The sequence below is a fragment of the Vanellus vanellus genome (assembly GCF_965231255.1).
Source record: "Vanellus vanellus genome assembly, chromosome: 21".
NCBI classification, from domain to species: domain Eukaryota; kingdom Metazoa; phylum Chordata; class Aves; order Charadriiformes; family Charadriidae; genus Vanellus; species Vanellus vanellus.
Window position 1 is genome coordinate 1,616,420 of NC_138926.1, and position 20,380 is coordinate 1,636,799.

The following is a 20,380-nucleotide window of genomic DNA, read 5'->3' on the forward strand; positions in this document are numbered from 1 at the left end:
CCAGCCGTGGTGCCCCGCCATGCCTTTATCGGTGAGCCCCGGGAGTTATCAAACTCCTAATCCTTCTGCAAGTTCTTACAGACCGTGGTCACGTCACCCTGTAGCCCCGGCTTCGGGAAACTAAACCGATCGAGCCCTCGGAGGCTCTCAAGATGTCACACGGTTTTCAATCTTGTAGTCATTCTCCGGGCTTTCCTCTGACCTCTCTCCAGTTTATCAACATCCTCTGGAGACCAGAAATGCCAGAAAGAGCTTTTCCCAGCTGTTGGACTGTAGTGGTAAATGGCCATGGAATCACCCGTCAAATTTTGGATCCTGCCAGGCAGTTTTTCTCTCTAAGTCTGTATCCTTCAAGGTTCCTCCTCACAATGTAAGACAAGTGCTTTATTGAATTATAAACATATGGCAGCAAGACGAAAGCTTTCACCACCTGTGTTCATCCTGACGCGGCCTTCACGCACGCAAGTTTTTGCCTCTTAGGCACAGTAGATGAGGAACAATGCTGAGAAATTGTCACCACAATCAGCCCAGAAGCTGGCGAGAAGCAGGACCAAGACCTATTAGCACGTGATTGGCAGGGCCTGAGTGCACCCACAGTGCTTAATTTCCCTGACGAACCTCATCTGGGGATGGTACCCAAGAGCTCTTCACCCATAGGTCCAGGAGTTGTATTTAAGCTCCAGCTCAAGTTCTGCTTCAGGTGTGATGGTGTGGGTTGGATTTCTGGCTTTGACTTCAGGGCAGCCTCATCACTACGGACTTTCTGGAGATTGCTGTGGTGCGGTTGACCCTGCTATGACCACCAAGCCTACTCTGCTCCTCTTGTGCCCTGGTGGTAAGGATGCTGCTCCCCTTGTACCTCCCTTGGTAGCAAGGATGTTGCCCTCTGCTTGCTTTGTCGCCCTGTGTGCCCTTTCCCTTGTGAAACAGTCCCACTTTTGAGGATGTGGCAACCCCTAAACTGAGCACCATGAGTCCTTGTGGTGCCTCCGAGCTCTGCGTTAGCCTCCAAACCCTGCGGGATCCTATAATACCCCCTATGGCTACAGGGACCAGTCCCTGTCCCCTTTGATAGGGGTAAATTTGGGGGTTTCTGATCAGCTATGGCTATTTTGGCTGTAATTAGGGGGGGCTGTGTATTAATCAGGTGGTAGATTGGAAATTCAGCGATGCAAAGAAATTATGGTTTATATATACATGGTTTCAGGCAATCAGTAACCTGAATGGTGTTTTTTCTTGGTTGACTGGAATATCTGGCTCAAATGAAATCTGGGTTGGGCTTTAGTTTTTATTGAAAAAGCAGAAAGAGAGAAACTGAGGAGTTTGATCTTAAAGGGAGTCTCAAAAGGGACAGGCTTTGCAGACCCCCAAAATCAAACTCTCCCATTAAAAAAAAAAAAGCTAAAACTGGCTGTTAGGTTTTCTGAAGGGTGTCTTTCTTTTTTTTTTTTAACTTTTCACAAGGTTAAGACAACCACAAAAACGGTCAAGTTAGGGGTGCTGCCTGGCCCTGGAGCATCGCTTTTCCCTGCTTGTGGCAGGGATGATGCCTTTGTGGCAGGGCCTCGTGGAAACCCCCAGTAAGTCAGGAAGCACTGAGGTTGAGCTGCAGAAACTGAGGGTCCCCTGACCCCAGGAGAAGGGGAAGATACTTCTCCCATGCAGAACAGGACTCCCCTCCCAGACCAGCCCTGACAGCTGCTTAAAATGCCATGGAAACCTCTGTACCGCATGTGAGATGGAGCTGCAGCCTGAAAGCTGTTTTTTTGTTGGAATTATTTTAAAGAAAAAATAAAGGGAGGGGATTCTTTCTTCTCTGCTCCCCATTACTGGTGGGTCTGAAAGGGAAAGGGCTTCAGTGTTGGCTCCCCAGGGCCAGGACTGAGCAGTCCGCAGCGGAGAGGAAGGCTTAGGGTGAGCAGAATAAGCTATAAACAACCGCATGTCAATGGCCTGGATTTTAATTAATTCCACTTGATTTGAGAGAGGGAGAGGTCAGTTCTCTCTGGCTTTAATTAGTGCTGCCTCTTGCATTGCATGCGTGGAGATGGGGCAATTCCCCCCCCCCCCCTCCTTCAAACCCATCAGCTAGAAGGAAGGAGCTGGGTTTCAGCTGAGACATCCGTGTGCTCTGCAGAGCGATGGGGAGGAGGAGAGGGTGCTTTGGCTCCTCTGCTTTTCCAAGCAGATCGGGACGGTGCTGGAATGAAGCTGGGTGGAGGCTTCACAGTGGTAGCAGAGGGGGAAACGTTTATTAAAAGATCTTCAAGAGCTTGAGAGGGATGCCTTTGACTCCCGACTTTGAAGTCTGCTTGCATTACAAATGGCTCTAAACTGACCCATTTTATGTCTCGAATTTCATTCTTTAGAAATTTTCATTAGAAACGTCAAGTGTTACTGAATCTTTAGCACTTACCAGACATCAGGCATCTATAAACAGGAGAACATGTGGGTACCCATTCCGAGTACACTGTTGATTGCTCTTTGATGTTTCCATTTATGACCCAATAAAGGCTTTCTGTTTAAATTAAAAAATGCCAACAACCCTGACAATTCTTCATGGAAAATTGCAGTTGGAGGAGGGGACATATGTCACCGCAACCACCTTTCGATCCAGAGCTTCTGCTATAGCCAAGACCAAGTCAGTGCTGGCTTGTGTTGCTCTACACAATATTAACACCGCACCCAGGTGAGACTTTCTGGGGGGAGAAGTGGGCACACCAGGCAATTTATCAGCCGTGAGAGGGGACAAAAAGCCAGGCAAATTCAGAGCAGAGCCCATTTTGGTGACAGTTTGTGGTTTCTCGCTTGCATCCCCCTCACTGTTTGCTTCCCAGCCACTCCATCGAGGAGGTTGTATGGGGTGATGTAGGGTGAGGGTCTCAGCTCTGCAGAGCTGAAGGTGCTGCCCTAGATGTTCTGGGGTTGTGTGAAGAGCGGTGTCAGTCTGGTACACCTTCCTGAACGAAGGGAAGAGCACAGCCCTTGTCCCCAGCCCCATCCTGCCTCACCTTGGAGTAGGTGGCTCCATTGATGACTTCTCCTTTCCGCATCCAGATGATGGAGGCTGCTGGCTTGGCGTTGTCGGCGTGGCAGGTCAGGTTGAGGGGGTCTCCTGCTCTCAGGCTGATGATGGGTCCCCCCAAAATGACAGGATCGTCCGGAGGAACTGCAAGGAAATGGCACAGAGGAGACAATGTCACTTGCTAGCATTAAACCAACCTTCCTGTTGCTACCGGCGGGGTCTGGACTGTGACCTCTCAAATCTCTGCAGCTGGCCCTGATGGGGGCTGTGGCAGCATGCAACCCCATCCCACCACGTTGCAGCTGGCTTGCCTAAAAGCTGTGCCTCCACACTTCAACTGCAGCAGCAGAAACTGGCTGAAGTTTTGGAGGGGACATGGGTCAGGCGGTCACCTGAGCTTTGCAGTAACTTGAAGGATCAAGCCTGAGCTAGAGAAATCCACCAAGGGCTCCTAAATACTTAGAAGCACCTCTGGTCCAGGATGTCCCAAGCTGCAAACTGTGGGAGGATAGAGACTGTTTGAAGGAACCATCCCTGCTTGCTGGCCCCGCTTTTCTGTTCCTCCCTGGACAACTATAACTGGCTGCTGCTGGATGCAGGATACGGGGCTGGGGGGGGGGGGTGTCTTGGTTTGACCCCTGTTCCTCTGAGTGCAAATTGGAAGGTAGGTGAGCACAATTTGGAGGAGAAAGGCAGGGGAGCTGGGTTTACACTGTTACCTATTGCTCTTGGGGGAGGGGATAGCTTATTATGGGCATCGGGAGCGTGGTTTCCAGAGCGCCTGCCTTTGAGGAGGGCTCCCTTGCGAGCCCTCCATCACGGAGGGACGGAGGAACCCCGAGCACTCCCTCACCCTGCTTTGATTTCCCTGTCGCTTTTGCTCATCGTCTGTGCTGCTGTCTCGCCGCACAAAAGGTTGTGAAACTCCTCTCATTTGGTCAGACTCCCTCTCACCGTGCTGAATCTTTTAAGCGTCTCCCTCTGTGAAAGCAGATTTTGCCGGTGGTGTCAAGGAGACATTTAAGATCTCGCCCTTCCTTTGAAAGCCCCTCTGCCTGACAGCCTGTGTGAGGCTGCGTCCTCATTACAGGAGTGGCTCTGCTGGTATCACACAGCCCCTGGGCATCTCTGTTTCTTGTGTTGGGAAGCACTTCATGCCAGAGACAAGGAGGGATGGAAATAAACAGGAGATGAGGGGCACATGAGCACGGTCTCGTCTTGTGACTTGCTCTTGAAGCCTGGTGTCTCTAAACACCGCCAGTGTGGTAAGAGAAGGGAAATCCAGCTGGAGAGAGGGGGTGCCCTTTCATCCTGCGGAGAAGACCTTTCATCTCTGCTACCCTGACACTGCCCCAGGTTGCCCAGAGAGGCGGTAGATGTGCCATCCCTGGAAACATCCAAGGTCAGGTTGGATGGGGCTCTGAGCAACCTGAGTTGAAGACGTCCCTGCTCACTGCAGAAGAGGTTGGACCAGATGGTCTTTAAAGGGTCCCTTCCAACTCAAATTACTCGATGATTGGGTCTGCTCTAGTCAAGGCTTGCTCTGAAGGTGGAGAGGTCTGTCCAGCTGTCAGTCTAGCTCTTCCCAACCAGATCCTTTGGGCAACCAAACACAGGTACAGATGGACACGTTGCCCAGCCATCTCACGGCCTGTTTCAGGAGCTCTTGGGGCCCACGCAGCACTGGGAAGCCAGCGGAAACACGGAGGATGCAGTGGAAAGGCATCCCCGTTGCAGCCCCTCTTGCCCAAGCAGAAGAGCTCACGCTACCAACGGGTGTAGGAAGAAATTGCTGCTTCACACCCAGCTCAGGACCACGTAGCAAAAGCCTCCTACCCTTCAGCATCCTCGCTGCAGAAACCTGCCAAATTTCCACCAAAGTGGAGCTGCTTTTGTTACGAGTCACTGCTGTTTCCCCTTTCCTCAAGCTGAGCCATGCAAAGCAAACATCAAAGTTGGCCGAAGACCTCTCTGAAATCCCAAAGTACGGCTCTGCGTCTGCTCCTGAGCTGCCCCGGCGTTTTAGCTGGCTGAGAAATATCGGGGGGGGAAAAAAAAAATACCAAAACCAACAAAAAACCCCCAAAACCTCCTCGCTGGCTCTTCCAGCGCCGGGCTGAATTCGGGAGGTGGAAAGGGATTATGTTCTCTGACAATTCAAAGGTGGCTGCCCGCATCGGCACAGGATTTGTAGGCAAGGCAGATGTGCTGGTTGCACACAACGCTGGTCACATACACATCTGCCAAACGCTGTGAGTAATGGGATTTTTCAGCTCAGTGGGTGGAACCCAGGGACTGGGGAAAAAAAAGCTTTTCTACATGGATCCAAAATGTACACTTTTTTCTCAGGCTACAAGGGAGAAAAAAATGAAAATCTTTGGTTTGGGTTAGTTGAAATGCATCAGCCTCTGAAATATGAAAATGTGGAAAATTCTGCTTCATTCTGATGCTGTTTAACTATTAAGAAAGTATTTCTTTAACTTTTAAAAAACAACCCTTTCAATGAATGAGTTTATACTGTTTTAAAAAAAAAAAAAAAGCCCTCTGATATTTTTCAATAGTGTTTTTTTTTTTTTTTTTCTTCCTCCCCCTCACAGAAGCTATTAATTGAATTTGACCTCAGCTTGTAAAATATTGGGAATTCATCTTGTGGAGCGGGGTGAGGGGACGACCCAACCCACAAGCCTTTCTCTGAAGAGCATCTTGGAATGAAATGAAGGGTCTTTTACGGTGGGTTGTTTAATATTCCTGACTGGTGTCCTTTCCCGCTGGCTGACGTCTGAAGACATTTTCTTTTTTTGCAGTTATTGGCTTAACATCACCCCCTCAAAGAAGCCTGTCACGGGATGGGGTGACAACCTCATGTATGGAACCACTTGTCTTCCCTTGTGCTGGAAAACCTTGTTTTCTAACCTACTATTTAGCTCCTTTTTCCATCTATTGGATGAGCAGCAAGACTTGGGCAGCTGCTTAAGGAGAAGGAGAGAGAATGGGTCCTGATTACGGCTTCCCAAGTAAGTGGTTATCATCCCCCAGTTATTCATGTGGCCATGAATTATTGATGGTCTCCAGGCTCACTAACCAGGGGATCTGGTTGGGGAGGAGAAGAGGGTCTGATGAATAGGAATTGCCAATGTGTCTCAACAGTTCTAACTTCTGCGAAATGAAGGATGGACGTATTCCTTCCACACTCAAACTCCAGCCTGGGAAAGGAGGAAGAGAAGCATGAAAGATAAAAAGAAGAGAAGAAAGAAGGTAAAGCAAGAAGCCAGTAGCGTAGAGCCATGATCCATTATTCATCCACTGTGCTCCCAGGATTGGTTATTATTACAAGGCACCACTACAGAATCTGGTCTCCTAATTTTTAATCACGTAGATGGTAGAAGTGCTCGCCTTTCTGATTAATACAAGGATATAAATAGGAAGAGTTGTTTGGGGTTGTGTGTGTGGGTCTATTCTGGAGAGCAGAGAAAATGGAGTTAACCTTTACATGCCTGGAAAATTTAAAAAGAGAATGAAAGAGAAGGGATCCATGATGGCTCAAGCCCACAAGAGCAGGAAGAAGCCAGAGAGATGGATGACATGAAGCTACTTGTGAGGTGGGAGTCCAGTCCCCAAATGGACATTGCACTGAGACCTTCTGGGCTGGGACGTGAAAACTCCCACAGCAGAAGGTCTCCTGTTCCTCACAGTGCACTCAGGACCTCAGCTGGAGAACTCTTTTCTTCATTGCAGACAAAACTTTTTCTGAAGAAACCGTGAGCTTCTCCTCATCAAACCCCTGATTTTTCCGTCAAAACACAGGGCTCGCTGAATATTTTTAAACCAGCCTTGGACAGGCATTAATCTGTTCTCCGTACCTGTGAGCTGCTTGGACGAGTAAGGACAGCTTGGGGGTCTTCGCTCCCTGCCCTTTGGAGCGCGCTTTGGGAAAAGCCCATTTTACAGCACATCAGCATAAAGAAACACAAATAAATGAGCGTTGCTCTTGGGCTGTGCATTCAGCGACTTCGTAAATTAGTTGGCTAGTTAGAGGCTTTCCCCCAAACGGTCCCGCCCTGTGAGCCTTAACTGTATGCTTAATCAATGGGACCACGCAGAATTATTCAGTGCTGAGCTAATACCCCAGGCTAACGCTGCAGCTTTGACTAAGAAAGAACACCGACATCTCTTAAACGCTCCCGGCAGCTGGTCAGCTGGACAGCGTTGTGGCGAGCAGGCAGAGCCTCAATTATTAGCAATATTTATTGAGATAACAGGATCCTCCAGGCAGAAGTCAGCTCCTGGAAGTGGAGAAAGCAAAAAGCCCTCCAGCCACCAGCACTTCTTCCTAATTAACACTGCCTGCTTGTTTGGTTTTTTTTTTTTTCCCCCTCTCTCCTGTTGTTGTGGCTGGTACCTCCTCGCTGTTGGGTTTGTGTAATGAGCCTCCTCTTCTCGGGATAGCATTAAGAGGTTCAACCCCAAATGCTCACCAAGTGGGGGAGGGCCACCCAGCTGCTGGGCTGGAGACGCAGATACGGACCAGTCCCTGAGGGCTGCGCTGAGCTGTATATCTCCAAGTGGTGTTCAGCTGATGTGAGACTCAGCACAAGTGTCCTCCTGAGAAACGAGACCCCTCGGGTAAAGCATCGCTGATGCATTACTCTTCTTCCCTAGGGGATCTGTGGTGCTCCAGGCTCATCTTGCGTGTGCGTAAAACAAGTAACAGCAACCAGAAGATGCTCTTGGTGGTCACAAACAGTTGGGAGGTGTCTCCTAGTCCCAAAGCTGAGTCCAAGCATGGACCAAAAGCATCTCCAGCCCTCTACAGTAGTTTGCTAAGAGCGCTTGGTGGGCCAAGACAGCTCTCTGCAAACAGGAGGCCCCATGGAGATGATGAAGCCAAGCTGAGCAAGGGTATGTTTGCTCCTGTATTTTGTCTCTACAGTGAGGAAAAGCGCAGGGAGCCCCAGGGAGACAGCCTGGAGGGATTCAGCTGGCCCTCTCACACAGTGAGGATCGGTCTGGAAGCTTTGCTCTGGTGCGGCGAAGCGTTTGTGTATTCAGACGTCGCTCCGCAGGCATGTCAAAGAGGCATGTTTGTCTCTTGTAGACAAGTCAAGCTTATGAGGGCATCATAGTACGCTTGCTCTGGGTGACTGTACCCAGGCGCCGCCCTGATCTGCATTCGGCCGCTTGCTGTGTGCAGTTCTTGCAATACAAACCCCGCAAAGAATGTGTTCCTTTGCAAATCCAACCTCTGCTCCGCGCTGGGGCGTTCCAAGTCCAGGTTTGCAGGCAAGGTGCCTGGGATGGCAGCAGGATTCAACCTGCAGCCTCTGTGGTCTCCTTACCTCCCCAGGAAGATCCCGTCCTGCCCCAGGAAGGAGCAGGCACTTGCCCTCCGCCAGTGGTTAACCTTGCGAGACTGGCGGGGTGTGACTTTGCCAATAAGCTTGGAGTTAATGATGTTCAGCAAAATGACAAGTTAATTAGCTGCTGTATCATTTTTGTGCTCCACTTGGGGCTGGCACATCCTCTTCTCTGCTTGAGAACTGCAGGGAACTGCCTCCTCTTTGAAGCCAACGTCTGCTTTCCCCGCCAGCCTTTGGGGGTGTTTTGCCGAGGCCAGTGGTGTCGTTCTGGAGATGTTGGCCACGCTCGTGGATGATGAACCAGGTTTGGGACAGGCACGGAGAAAGGCGGCGGAGCTGACAAAAGGAAAAAGAGCAGCTTTCCTACCAGGTGAGATCAGAAAGATTGGCTTGTTGGATTCGATAAAATGAAGGCGGGGAGACTTTGAAAGCTTGGGGGAAGGTCGGGAGAAGACAAGGGAAAAAGCAGGAAAATTTGGACACTGTGGAAGAAAGAAGGTTCTCTATTTCATCAAGTATCTAGGATAGCTTCCCAAAAGGTGGAACGGGGGCTCAAACAAGACTGATTTTTAGGATGGAGCTTGCTACACTGGATAAGAGAATCCCCTTACAGGGATTGTGTCTCTGGCAGCGGTTTCCCAGCAGGCTGTCTTGGGTCTCGCTGTATTATCAAGCCTGAAGGCTGCAAATTGTGAGGGCCTAAACCACCGCAGAGGAGCTTACGCTACATGAATGTTCAGCTTTTCATTTATCAGGACTTTACACATTTAGGATTCAGATTTCCAGCAGCTCTTCAGAGCTAGGGAGGCTATAAACAGGCTCTTAGGTTTTGTCCAACACTTTAAAGGCTGAGATTTTGCTGTGTCGGAGTGCTGTCACGGGTTATGTTTTTCAGGACAGCACTAACTGGAGACTTATGGCAAGACTGTGGGACTCGGTGACTTGAGCTCTGGAGGAACCCTAATCCCGGACTGCAATAGCATCTTCCCCTCAACCATCCTGACATGCATCCAGTCCACCTCTCCCCATGCAATGAGGATTGTGATCCCTTTGCAGATGAGGAGCTTTGGCAGGTAAGGAAAAAGGGACAACACAGAGCCAAGCGGTCAGAGTTTGCGAACAGGGTCAGTGGCAGGGCTGAGAGCCCTGACTCCAACTCATAATATTCCCCCCCTCCAAGCACGACCGACCAGATTTCCCTTTGCATCCTACACCTGCAACCTGGAGACCGTGTCCGTCTGCAGGCTGCTCCGCGGGATGAAGCTCAGCTCCTCTGCAAGGAAAATGATTGGCAAAGCTGCCTGTATCCTCCTTCCCTACGTAAGGGGGGGAAAAAAACCCCACCAACCAACCCCAAACCTCACAGCGTGTTGTGCGCTGGCGATTTACAGAGGTCACGCTGGCCACGGTGCCAACGCTGGCGCTGCTTCAAAGCATACAGCTCCCCCACCCGCGGGCTGCTGGGCTCTGGTCCTGCCGAGACTGGTGTGGGATGGAAGGCCGGACGTTTGGAGGATGCTGGTGTGACTGGCACCCTTCCTGCATCTCTCCCATGCCAAGCCCTGGCAGGATCACTCACCCCGGGACGGATGGTGATGGGATGGGGTTCTCGTACAGCAGTTGTGTGGTTTGTGCCATGCAAAGTCTTAACAACCCGCCCCAGAGTCCTTGCTTGGATAGCAAAAGGGGGATGTCATGTCCAGAGGTCCTCTGTTGTCCCTCAGTGGCCAACCTGCATCTACCCCAGCCCCGTGGTGCTCTGCTGCCTCGTTCTTCTCGCAGTCCCAAGGGAGCTGAGCCTGGACAGCCTGAAAAATGCAGGGCAGCCCTCGGAAAGGCGCCTGGCTGCCGCCGAGCGAAGAAGGAGAGGAAACAGATGCAGGCAAACAGCACAGCCTGGGGAAAACACGCTAAAAAATAAATCAAAAGAAACAAGGGGAGCAGGGAGAAAAATAGTGATGAAAGTTTAAACAGCGCATCTCTTTCTCGGTCCTATTTGTCTTGTGGCACCTCAGCGTGTGTGTGTGTCTGTGCGGGAGGGCTGCCAGCAACGGTGCCTCTGCTCCATCCCAAGCGGAGGTGGCGATGCTGCCCTGGCTGCCAGGGGAGGGTGACAGCTCAGCACCCAAAGCGACCTGCATCCCTGTTTCCCCTCTGGCTGTCCCCGCAGCTGAGCGTGACGCAGGGACCCTCCTCACATTAAGAAGCTTGTGGGAAACAAACTGCTAGTATTTCCTAAAACTCTTTTTTCTTTTTTTTTTTTTCATTTGTGTGGTTTTTTACCCCACTAATTTTCCCATCCAGCTCCTTAAAGTCCTGTATTTTTCCAGAGCTCTTTGTCTCAGCAGGTCGGATTTCTCCGGTGGAATGGTGTCCTTGCTGAAGAACGCCAAATCCTCAAACCCAGCAAAGCTTTGCAGGGACGGCTTCGCTGAATGGCAGCAAAGCTCCGCCTGAACTCACCAGCTCAGCTCCGCTTTCCCACTCTCCGTCCAGGAGAGGCTGATCTTGCCCCACCAAATCCTTCTCCAGGTCACGTGGACGACTATCCCTGTAATATTCTTTGCTTTTTCAAGCTGAGGGGGGTGGTTGGTCTCAGATTCTTTCCCAGAGAGTGTTTTGAATATTTGATTTTTTTCATGTCGGATTGGAATTAAATACAGTTTCAAAGTTCTGAAATCCTTGGTGAGACCCAGCTCTGGGCAGCATCCATTTTTGGAGGAAACACGAGCAGATCTGACACAGGATAAATGAGCATTTGTATTCTACTGCAAAGCCTTTCCTATGGGGGGAGGGAAGTTTTGGCAAACCCTTCCAAGCTTTAATAAACAGCCAGATGCTGTGCGTGCAGGCAGACGGGGAGCTGGCCAGGTATCGATTGCTCACTTGAAATATTCTCACTTGCAAAGAGTAAGAAACCTAAAATTTCCTCTTCCAGGTGAAAGGGAAACACAACCCCAGCAAATATATTGCATTTACCATTCCTCATTTAATTCTCCCCATTGAGTCAGCGTTTGGATGGATCACGTCAACAGCTACTTGGGTCCTGAAGTTTTCGGAGGGAGCTGTTTGGCTTTGCTTGTGTCTACAAGAAGTCACCGTGGCTCTCCTTAAACTGAATGGGATTGCTGACAATTAAGAGGCGGGTGTGTGACCCTGCGGTGATCGTAAGTAATGGCTCCAATTCTCCCTCTCGGGGGGATGGAGGAAGGTCAGGGTAAAGCATCCCAGATGCGTCAGGAGGGATGGGCTAGAAAGGGAGGAAAATCTATCTGCCCAACCGGCCCTGTTACCACCATAATAATCAAATTCATTACTATGATCCCCTGTCACATATCCACCCCAGCACAGGGAACTCTCAAAGAGGGGAAACTGAGGCATAGATAGATTATGGGGTCTGCTTAACTGGAATTGAAGTCAGCCCGAATCCCAAGCTTTCCCAGCTGGATCGGCCCCTTGTCCCCGCTCCTGTGCAAGCCCCACCGCTCTGCCCAGCTGCCATGCACTGGGACCTGTGGCAGTCCCATGCTGGGGAGCTGGGTATGACCCCTACCCAGTTTGGAAGAAGGGCAGCAGTTTGAACACGTGGGACTCGGCGGATGCTGCAGCATCTTCAGCAGTCCTACAGTGGGCTCCAGTTTAAGACACTTTTGGTGGCGATGTTAAAACTAAACAGCATTGGGTTCATCTGTCTCGGAGGCACCAAACACCACTCGGCTTCTCGGCCGGCGGGCACGGACGGAGAAGGAGCAGGGACCTGGTGGGTCAAGTCCCATGGGCACCAGGGAAGAGCCATGCTGCAGAAAGGTCCTCCCTCTACACTGCAGCCACAAACCGCCTCCACTCCCCTCCCACAAATAGAACTACAAAGGGCTAAAAAGCAAAAGACTGCAAAAGGGGCTGGTAGCCCAGTCTGTCTCCTAACGCGCCTGAACCTTCTCCTGGGAGGGGGGGACAGGCAGGAAAATCATTATCTAGCCAATGTAGGCCAGCACCCCCTGCCTCCTCCTCCTCCTCCCCCTGCGCGCACGGCTCCTGGGTGCAGACTGACAGATCAGAGAACGCAGGCGAAAAACTGAATTCATTATATTTTTCCCCGTATGTCAGATATTTTCAAATTTATAAAAAAGAGAGGATTATTACTGTTCACTTAAAAAAAAAAAAATTTAAAAAGAAAGAAAAAGGGAAGAAAGTACACTCTGGAGTGAACCCCATGAGCTGTCCCCCTCCTTGTGGGAGCTGCTCTTAGATCTCCTCTTCCGCAGGACGGGATGGGAGAAATCCTGCCCGTTCTGGTGAGGTTCAAAGGCCTCAGCCTCATCCCAGCCGCGTTGCCCGCTCCCCACCCGCACGCGGGGTGCTTGCCTATTACCGAGAGCCGGTCTCATCTGCGGAGCGCCGGGTCCCTGCCGCGCTCCCTGCAAATTTATGGCACTCGAGTGAATTGGAAATAAGCCTCCACTGTGAGCTCTGTCCTGGTGTGCTCGCCGGGCACGCGTCCCCAGCGCCCAGGGGCTCTTGGTCCTGTAGAAACTGGGAGGTACCGTGAAAAATCTGTGATGCGGAGCACCGCTGGAAGAAATGGGAGACTGGGACTCGATCGTTAAGATTAGGGGCTTGATTATCCGGATCCATCCTGAGGCTGTAAATGCCTTGAGCTCTGTTGGCCAACATCTCTCCTGTTAATTAGCCACAGGTATGTAACTATCTTACTGGCAAGTGCTAAGCTCTTACAGGGACAGGAGACCCAGCACAGCTGAAACCTGTGTTGCCCTTCAGGTGGGCTTAGCTGGGAGCCCAGCAAAAAAGGTGTAAATGGAAAGGGGAAGGATTCATCCTTCTCACCTGGTATGGAGAGCAGGGAGTGCATCACCCCCCAGAGCTCAGCACTAGGAAAAACTCCCTATCTCAGCCGGCATCCAGGGAAGACGGTGGGTGGGAGATGCCCTGGGAATGGGCACAGCCCTTCCCCACTCCCTACAGGCTGAGGATAGCATGGGGAGGTTTGTTTTTTTGAGCCTTGCTGCATCTCCAGCCTCCATCCTCCGGGCTCCTGCCTGCTTTGCAGGGGCAAAAAAAAAAATAAAGTGTGCTTGTTTCCAGCTCAGTAGCTAATTTTCACTGCTGTGGCCCTGGTGCTGATGCAATTGCTCGGTCCCAGAGGCTCTCTGCCCTCCCTGCTCCGGGTGGCATTTCTCAGCCTTGCCCAGCTGGGATTTGCAGGTACCTGGTTTCAGGTGGCCGAGTTGGCCTCGGATGACGGAGAGGAGCCCTGCCTGCTCCCACTGACACCGGGCACGCTGTCACTTGATTGAGAAATCACAGGCATGCCTTGTCATGCCCAGACTGCAATTTGAAAAGGTGGTGTTTTTTTTTTTTTTTTCCTACTTCTGGTCTTGGAATATTGATTTTTATTATATTTTTTTTTTTAAAGGTGGAAAAGATGCTTTTCCTCTTTTTCCTCTTCTTTTCCTTAAAGGCTACAGCTTTATCACATGCTCCCCTTTAAACCATGCCCACCCCCCCTAAAGCAGTGGGCTATTACAGCTTTTCTCAGCTCCAGCTGAGTTTGGAAGGATGGAGAGGCTTCCAGGACCTTAAAGCATGGCTGTCTGCGATGGAGATGAGCTAATGTAGGATCAGATGAGGATAGATGGATGTGGGGTGTTGCCCACAGCTCATCTCTACACTGTGGCTGTTGGAAATGAAGTACAGCCGTGTCTGATCTCTCCCTTTCCTGCACCTATCAGCCCTGGCCAGGGCCATACTCCTGTTTGCAGGTCAGCAATTGGAAGTTCTTGGAGATCCCTCCTTCCTAGGCGGGACCGGGCTGTGCATCGTGCTGAGCGATTCCCAGTTTCTGCAGGGGAGGTTGCCACTCAGATCCCTGCAGGAATCCAGGGCAGCCCATGCCGGGGAGATGGAAATACAGTGACTAACAGTTGCCTTGTGGTGGCACCGAGACGAGGATGGCACACGCAGGGGTTAGCTGGGAGGGGAGAGCTTTGAGCTGGGTACCAACCAAACCCTCCTGGGGGTCAGAAGCTCTCAGAAAGAATAAATGAAGGCCTTAGAAAGAGATTAATTCCCTGCCACATCCCAGATCGGTCAGTGCTATTCTTCACTCCCGTCTCCCCGTGGAGAGCAGCTCTGCATCCTCCCACTGCTGCACTGGAGAAGGTCCGAACCCCACTCCCGCCCGCAGGACTCCTGCGGCACACCACGCAAACAGGCTCCTAAATCAGCCCTGTGTAATTACAGCCAGATATCCTGCTCCAGCAAACAAGAAACACCCCCCTCAGCTATGGTTTAAGCGCTGCGCGTTTAAAAATCATGCAAGCCGACCCACCAACGAGGTTATTTAGACGACGGGTCCCATACGGGGCTTGCCGAATACCAGGGATGTGTGTCCTGAAGTTGCAGAGGTCATGGGCTCCGCAGACCTTCCTTCAACTGCGGCAGCAGTAAGTGTCGAGCGAATCATTACGGCTGAATCTGGTGCCCATCAGATGGGGTTTGATCAGCGCAGTGCCTTATCTCCGGCGCTGGCTGGAGCCAGATGTTTCGGAGGAAAGCGAAACCAGCCCTTCCAGGAGGGAGCACGATGGATCGTAGGGTTCCCAGCGCTGACACACATCTGGGACTGCTCTGACTCCGGTTATCAGGTGGCGGCACAGCTCCATCGCACACCGTGGGGAAAAGGTTCGGCTTTGCAGGCGCAAACTTTGAACGCCCTTGTCTGCCCACCCTGTCCCACAGCTCTTCCCGACATCACTCATCCTTGAGTAAACCGTTAGCAGATCCCCTTTTTAAGATAAAGTTTAAGTTTTTAAAACCTCTGTTCAGAGGGAATTCCCCCAGGCTGCCATTCGCTCTCAGTTCCCCTCTCTGAAGGTGCCCCACAGAGCCAGCCCCGTTAATACAGCCTGCTAATTGCACACCAGTAGAAAAATGGGGTTGCGATGGCAGGAATCCTTCCAGCGTCTGCTTAAAGCCACAACACAAGGATCTGGAAAATAACAGCTTGGGGTTTGCTGTGTCTCTGTGGTTTCGCACGGGGTTTTCTCTGGGAGGAGCACAAGGATACAGGTGTCACCCCACCCTTAGGGACAGGGTGTAGCTTAAAAAAAAAAAACAACACCACCCCAAATTGGAGATTTTAAGGGAAATAAAAGGGTGAAAAAGCCAATGGGTTGGCTCCCTGAGCTTCAGCCCCCTAAAAATGGTGACAAACTTAATAGAAATAGTTGGACTGGCGGGAGAAGACCAGATGAAAGGAAGACAGCGAAGAGAAAAGGGACCGGAGAGCGTGGGAAGAAAAAGCTAACAAAACAAGTTGAACTAAAGCAACTGCAGAAGGGAGTAGAGTGGAGCTAACTGCATCTTCCCTGCAGCTCGCGAGCTCCTCCCAGCCCATCCTGCCGGCCGGACCCTCACATTCACGCAAGAAAATGGTACGTTACGGTCTCCTACCACCCCCTGATAAATTGATTTTGAAAGATGCTTTGCTTTACGAGCTCAGCAACTGTTAATAGTAAACCAGTGAGATGCGGGAGGTGCTCGTCGGGTGAGGATGTGTAATTCGTTAGGTACGGGAGCCCTCCGCTCGCTGTGGGATGCGGCATTTCCTTTCCTCGCCGTTACTGCCTAGGGCTGCTCCAAAATCTGCTCCCAAATGTTTGGTTGGTTTTTTTTTTTTCCTAAATAGGATATTGATTTTTTTTTTTTTCCTGTTCTTTTTTCTTTTTGACTGATGGAGTGTTTCAGAGATATGTCTGCTTCGGTGGAATTTTATTCTTTTTTAATTAAGGAATCAATTGCAAAAAAGGCAACAAACGCGTCAACAGGGGGAACATTTTGGTCGGGGACTCTCGTTCCTCTTGGAGAACGAGGGTGACGGAGCATCCCAGCAGGTTTGGCCTGACCTGGGAAATGAGGCGAGGAAAGAGAAGGGAAACGAGCGCGGGGTGTCTGAGTGACAACTCCCAGGAGTTACTGCGGCAGAGTGGAAATAGTTGCATTTCCTTCAGATTTTTTGGTTGATTCCCCCCCCCCCCTTTCTTGCAGTTCTAGACATCCTTCCTCCACCTAACATCTCTGAGACATCGAGGATGGAAAGCAGCAACTCCCCTAAGTCTCCTCTTCTCCTCAGACCGGAGATGTGACTGTTTATCCCCTGATAACGCCTACGTAGAATCACAGCCAGGACAGCGCTAACTGCATCTCAACTCCCACCATACCCAGTACCTGCTCACCAACTGTGCCCAGTTTTATCACAAGTCCAAGCAGAAACGACCCTGGTCAGCCACAGCAGAGAAGTCCCAGAGCCCACAGAACAAGCTGGAGGCGATGTTATTTTTGTTAATGGCATATCAGCTTTTTATTCCTGGGGAGGACACCCGTTTTGAGGGGCTCTATCAGACCTTTCACATCCAAAACCACTGAGTGCGTGAGGAGCTCTCATTCACTTTGACCCCCAAATGGATCCCAAAGGCATTAATAAAAGTATACCATAAACCCACACAATAAAACCATAAATGCTAACAGAAAAATAAACACAAGCACTGGAGCCCCAAGGCAACGCTCATGGGATGCTGCAGCCCCCCGAAACTCTGAGCTGGTTTGGATCTCTTCCCGATACAGCCAAAGACAGCACGAGCTGCTGGTGGCCATCTTCGGCCACAGCTATTTTTTCTGGTGGCCGAGGTTGCCCACGCAGAGCCGGAGGGGTCGGGATGCGCTCCCGGACCCCTGGCAGTGGGACAACCCCGGCACACACTGCTCCTGTGGGGACGGGATGGGAGTTATCCCATTACGGCATTGCCACGGGGAGGGGTGGACCTGCCTCCCACCGCAGCGGGGAGGCCACTTAAAATGCTCGGCACATCCCATCGGCACCAACCCTCTTACGGCCGGACACGTGCCGAGGGCTGCCGGGAGCTCCCGTGTTACACTGCAACAGCTCTCGCGCGGTGGAAGATGGATTTCCCCGGCAGGACGTACAGATAGAGATGCTACCGGCATTACCAAAAGCATCCATCAAAGTCCCCCTCCTGCCTTCTGAGGTTTTAATCACTCGGGTCCAGGCTGCCGTCAGACGCCAGGGAGAAAGGGAAGGGAACGGGAAGAGAGAGAGCCGCTTCCCCGCGGCTGAAGGGGGAAGGCAGGAGAGAAGCTCAGGCTGCGCTGGATGGGAAGGGAACGCTTCTTCGGAATTTAAGCCAGTTTTGTTAAACAAGAAGTGCTGAGTTAGCACAAAAGGGGATGTTTGGAAGATATCAAACCGGACATTTGGGGTTCGTTTCGGAAAGGCTCAGGTGAAACGCACGGGCGCTTGCAGGAATGCTAATCCCTCTGCTGCCCTTTCCCAGCTGAAAACCCTTTGAGCGCTTTGACTCACACTACAAATAACTCCCAGCGAACTTACCGATGATGGGGAAAAAAATCACCCAGCTCTGGAGCCAGAGAGGGCTGTGCTGGGAAGCCACCAGCTCCATCATTTTAGGAGCTCTCATTTTGAGACTAGCTGTGCCTTAATGAGCAAAGAGACGAGCGGGGCACGGTGGCCCACAGGCGGCGGGTTAAACGGCGGAGAGCGAGCAAGAAGAGGCAGAAAGCTGGGAAAAGGGGGAGCCACGAGGGGTACGTGGCCAGGAACAATGAGGTCCTGGTTGGGCATGTGGGCTCGGGAGGCAGCGGAGTGATGCAAAGCTCCTTCCTTCACTCCCCAGTCGTCCCCATACCACCGCACTGCCACCGAGAGGGTGCTTCCCAGCCCCTTCCCCAAACCCCACCCCTTATTAACTCCAGCCCGACGGTGCAATTTAGCAAGCCTAATAATTAACTGAAAAATTCATGAGGTTCAAAAGCAGAGAAGCCGCTCAGAGGTGGAATGAGGGAGGGCTGGGGAGGGAAGAGACGGTTGGAGCCAAGTCCTACCTGCTGCAAGAAAGGAGACCCAAAGCCCGGCTCGTCCCCGCGGGACCAGCCCACCCCGGGAGTAGCAGATTTCGGGGCAGCATCCCACAACAGCCCTGTAGGGTCCCCAGGCGAATGCCCAGCGAGTTCCTCGGCAGGAGCGCCGGGCAGAGCTCCCTTCTGCCCAGTCTGCTCCCACAAAGTCAGCAGCATCTCCCCGCTCGGAGTCGGCCTTTCAGCAAAGTTTTCTCCTTTGCTTTCCAAGGACGGCACATCGGGGGAACTCCCAGCCCCCAGGCACTTGCCAATCATCCCTGAGACACTCCGACTAATTATTTTTATCCTTCGCGAATCGTGTGGCATACAGGAGGTGCGGAAAATAGGACATTCTCACCATCTCTCCGTCTCCGGCGTAGGCTAATGGTGCCTGTAAATTACCGCTCCGTGTCAGGGGATCACCGTTTGTAATGAGGCTGAGTGTCGGCGAGGCTGAGATTTCTGATGGGCTCCATGCCGTCCATGCTTCTTCCTCCCACGCTTTGCTCCAGGGGAAAATTGGGGGGTGTTTTTCCAGCGAGCGAGGATTTTCCTTCCCCTCCTGCCCATCCTCATCCCGTTACCGGCTCGCAGGACTCCGGTGGGAGGGAGACGTGGGTGCCCTCCGTGCACAGGGACCCTACTCAGCTTGCAACGTAGGCTGGGACTATGCCATTGCGTGATCTAGAAGGAGGACGGTGGCCATAGACCCAACGGCAATGACCAGGCACGTGAGAGCCTGCGGGACCTGCGTCCAGGCACGGAGGAATTTGGGGAGAAGGGAGGGAAGAAAGCCCCATCTTTCCCATCCGGTGACAAACACAGCGGCTCTGCTTGTGAATATCTTCAAGACACTCCAGGCAGCGACAAAAGAGATTGTTTGTTGGTTACTCACTCAGAGAGGAGATAAGGTCAGGAAATCGCAGTTGGCTTGCTGCAATCCTAGAGGGGAAAGCGAAGCTAAGTCTGGCAGATGAATTACTCGCTATCGATGGTTCTCCTTCTCAACTATTACTCCATTGCACAAGAAACCTCCAAAACACGCGCAAAAACTTCCACCCAGACCCAAACCATGCTCTCTCGCAGATCCCACCACTGCCTCGCCAGTGCGCAGGAGCTGCTGCGAGTCTGTTTGCACACCCCGACTCAGGGCAGAGCTGCTCCCGGGACCTGGCAGAGACAACCTCCTGAAGAAGCTCTTTTGGAAGTGAACGGCTGCCGTTGTCGTCGTTGAGACAGGTAGGAAATCTGCAAGCAGGGATGCCGGCACTCAGCCCAGTCTGCCTCGTCACAGCTGGATGCAAAATACCATTTGCATTAGGTTAAAATCTTGAGTAAATTGAATTCAAAGGAACATCTGCTGCTTTTTCGTTAAGCTTGTGTTGACACCAGAGGAGGGAGACCGTGGAAGGACAGATGGAGAGGAAGGGGTTGCGGAGGGGAAGGTGGCTTGACTCTCCACAGGTTCTCGAATTGCCTGTGGACAGGAGCCCCATGCTGGTGGCACCTGGCAGGCACTGGGCATTGTGGTTTGGGCAAAACGACCTCAAACAAGGAGATCCCTCTGCCCCGAGCTCTGCTTCCCACCCCAGGGAGGGGTCAGTGAGCGCAGGGTACAGCTGCCCACCTGGTGAATCACCCTCTTCCCAGAAATGGGGTCTACAGCATTGCCAGGAGAGCTCCCAGGGGGGTCTTGGATTGCTTTTGAGAGAAGAAACACCTCGCTTGGCTTCTGCAGGGTGCAAGGGATGGGCAGCGAACGTCTGCCAGCTCACTCCGAGTCACCAAAGCCGCAGCAGCTGTACCGCGCTTGTCGCATCATTTCTCACTTTCCTTACAGCCCAGATCCTAAATCCATTCGAAGAGAGGAGGAGCGGAGCCTTTCATCACAGAAAAACCAACACATTTCTAGTCCTCGCTACTGCAAAGCTTCAGAACCTGACCCTGGGATGCTCCACCAATAACAGAGGTAAAGCATTTTTATTTTCACTAGAAATTCCCCCGCTTCTTCACGCAGTCTCAAGGCTTTGGGGACCTGACATCT

At 51.7% G+C, this 20,380-nt stretch overlaps 1 protein-coding gene across 1 annotated transcript in view; it reads right to left on the reverse strand.

The window, feature by feature from the left end:
• KIRREL3 (kirre like nephrin family adhesion molecule 3) overlaps nucleotides 1-20,380 on the reverse strand; it is a gene marked incomplete at its 3' end in the record, with an annotated part of 345,526 nt that overhangs the window by 54,557 nt on the left and 270,589 nt on the right. Inside the window, exon 5 of the mRNA XM_082493779.1 lies at nucleotides 3,012-3,169. Coding sequence (XP_082349905.1) covers nucleotides 3,012-3,169 — 158 coding nt within the window. The remainder of the gene's footprint in view (nucleotides 1-3,011; nucleotides 3,170-20,380) is intronic.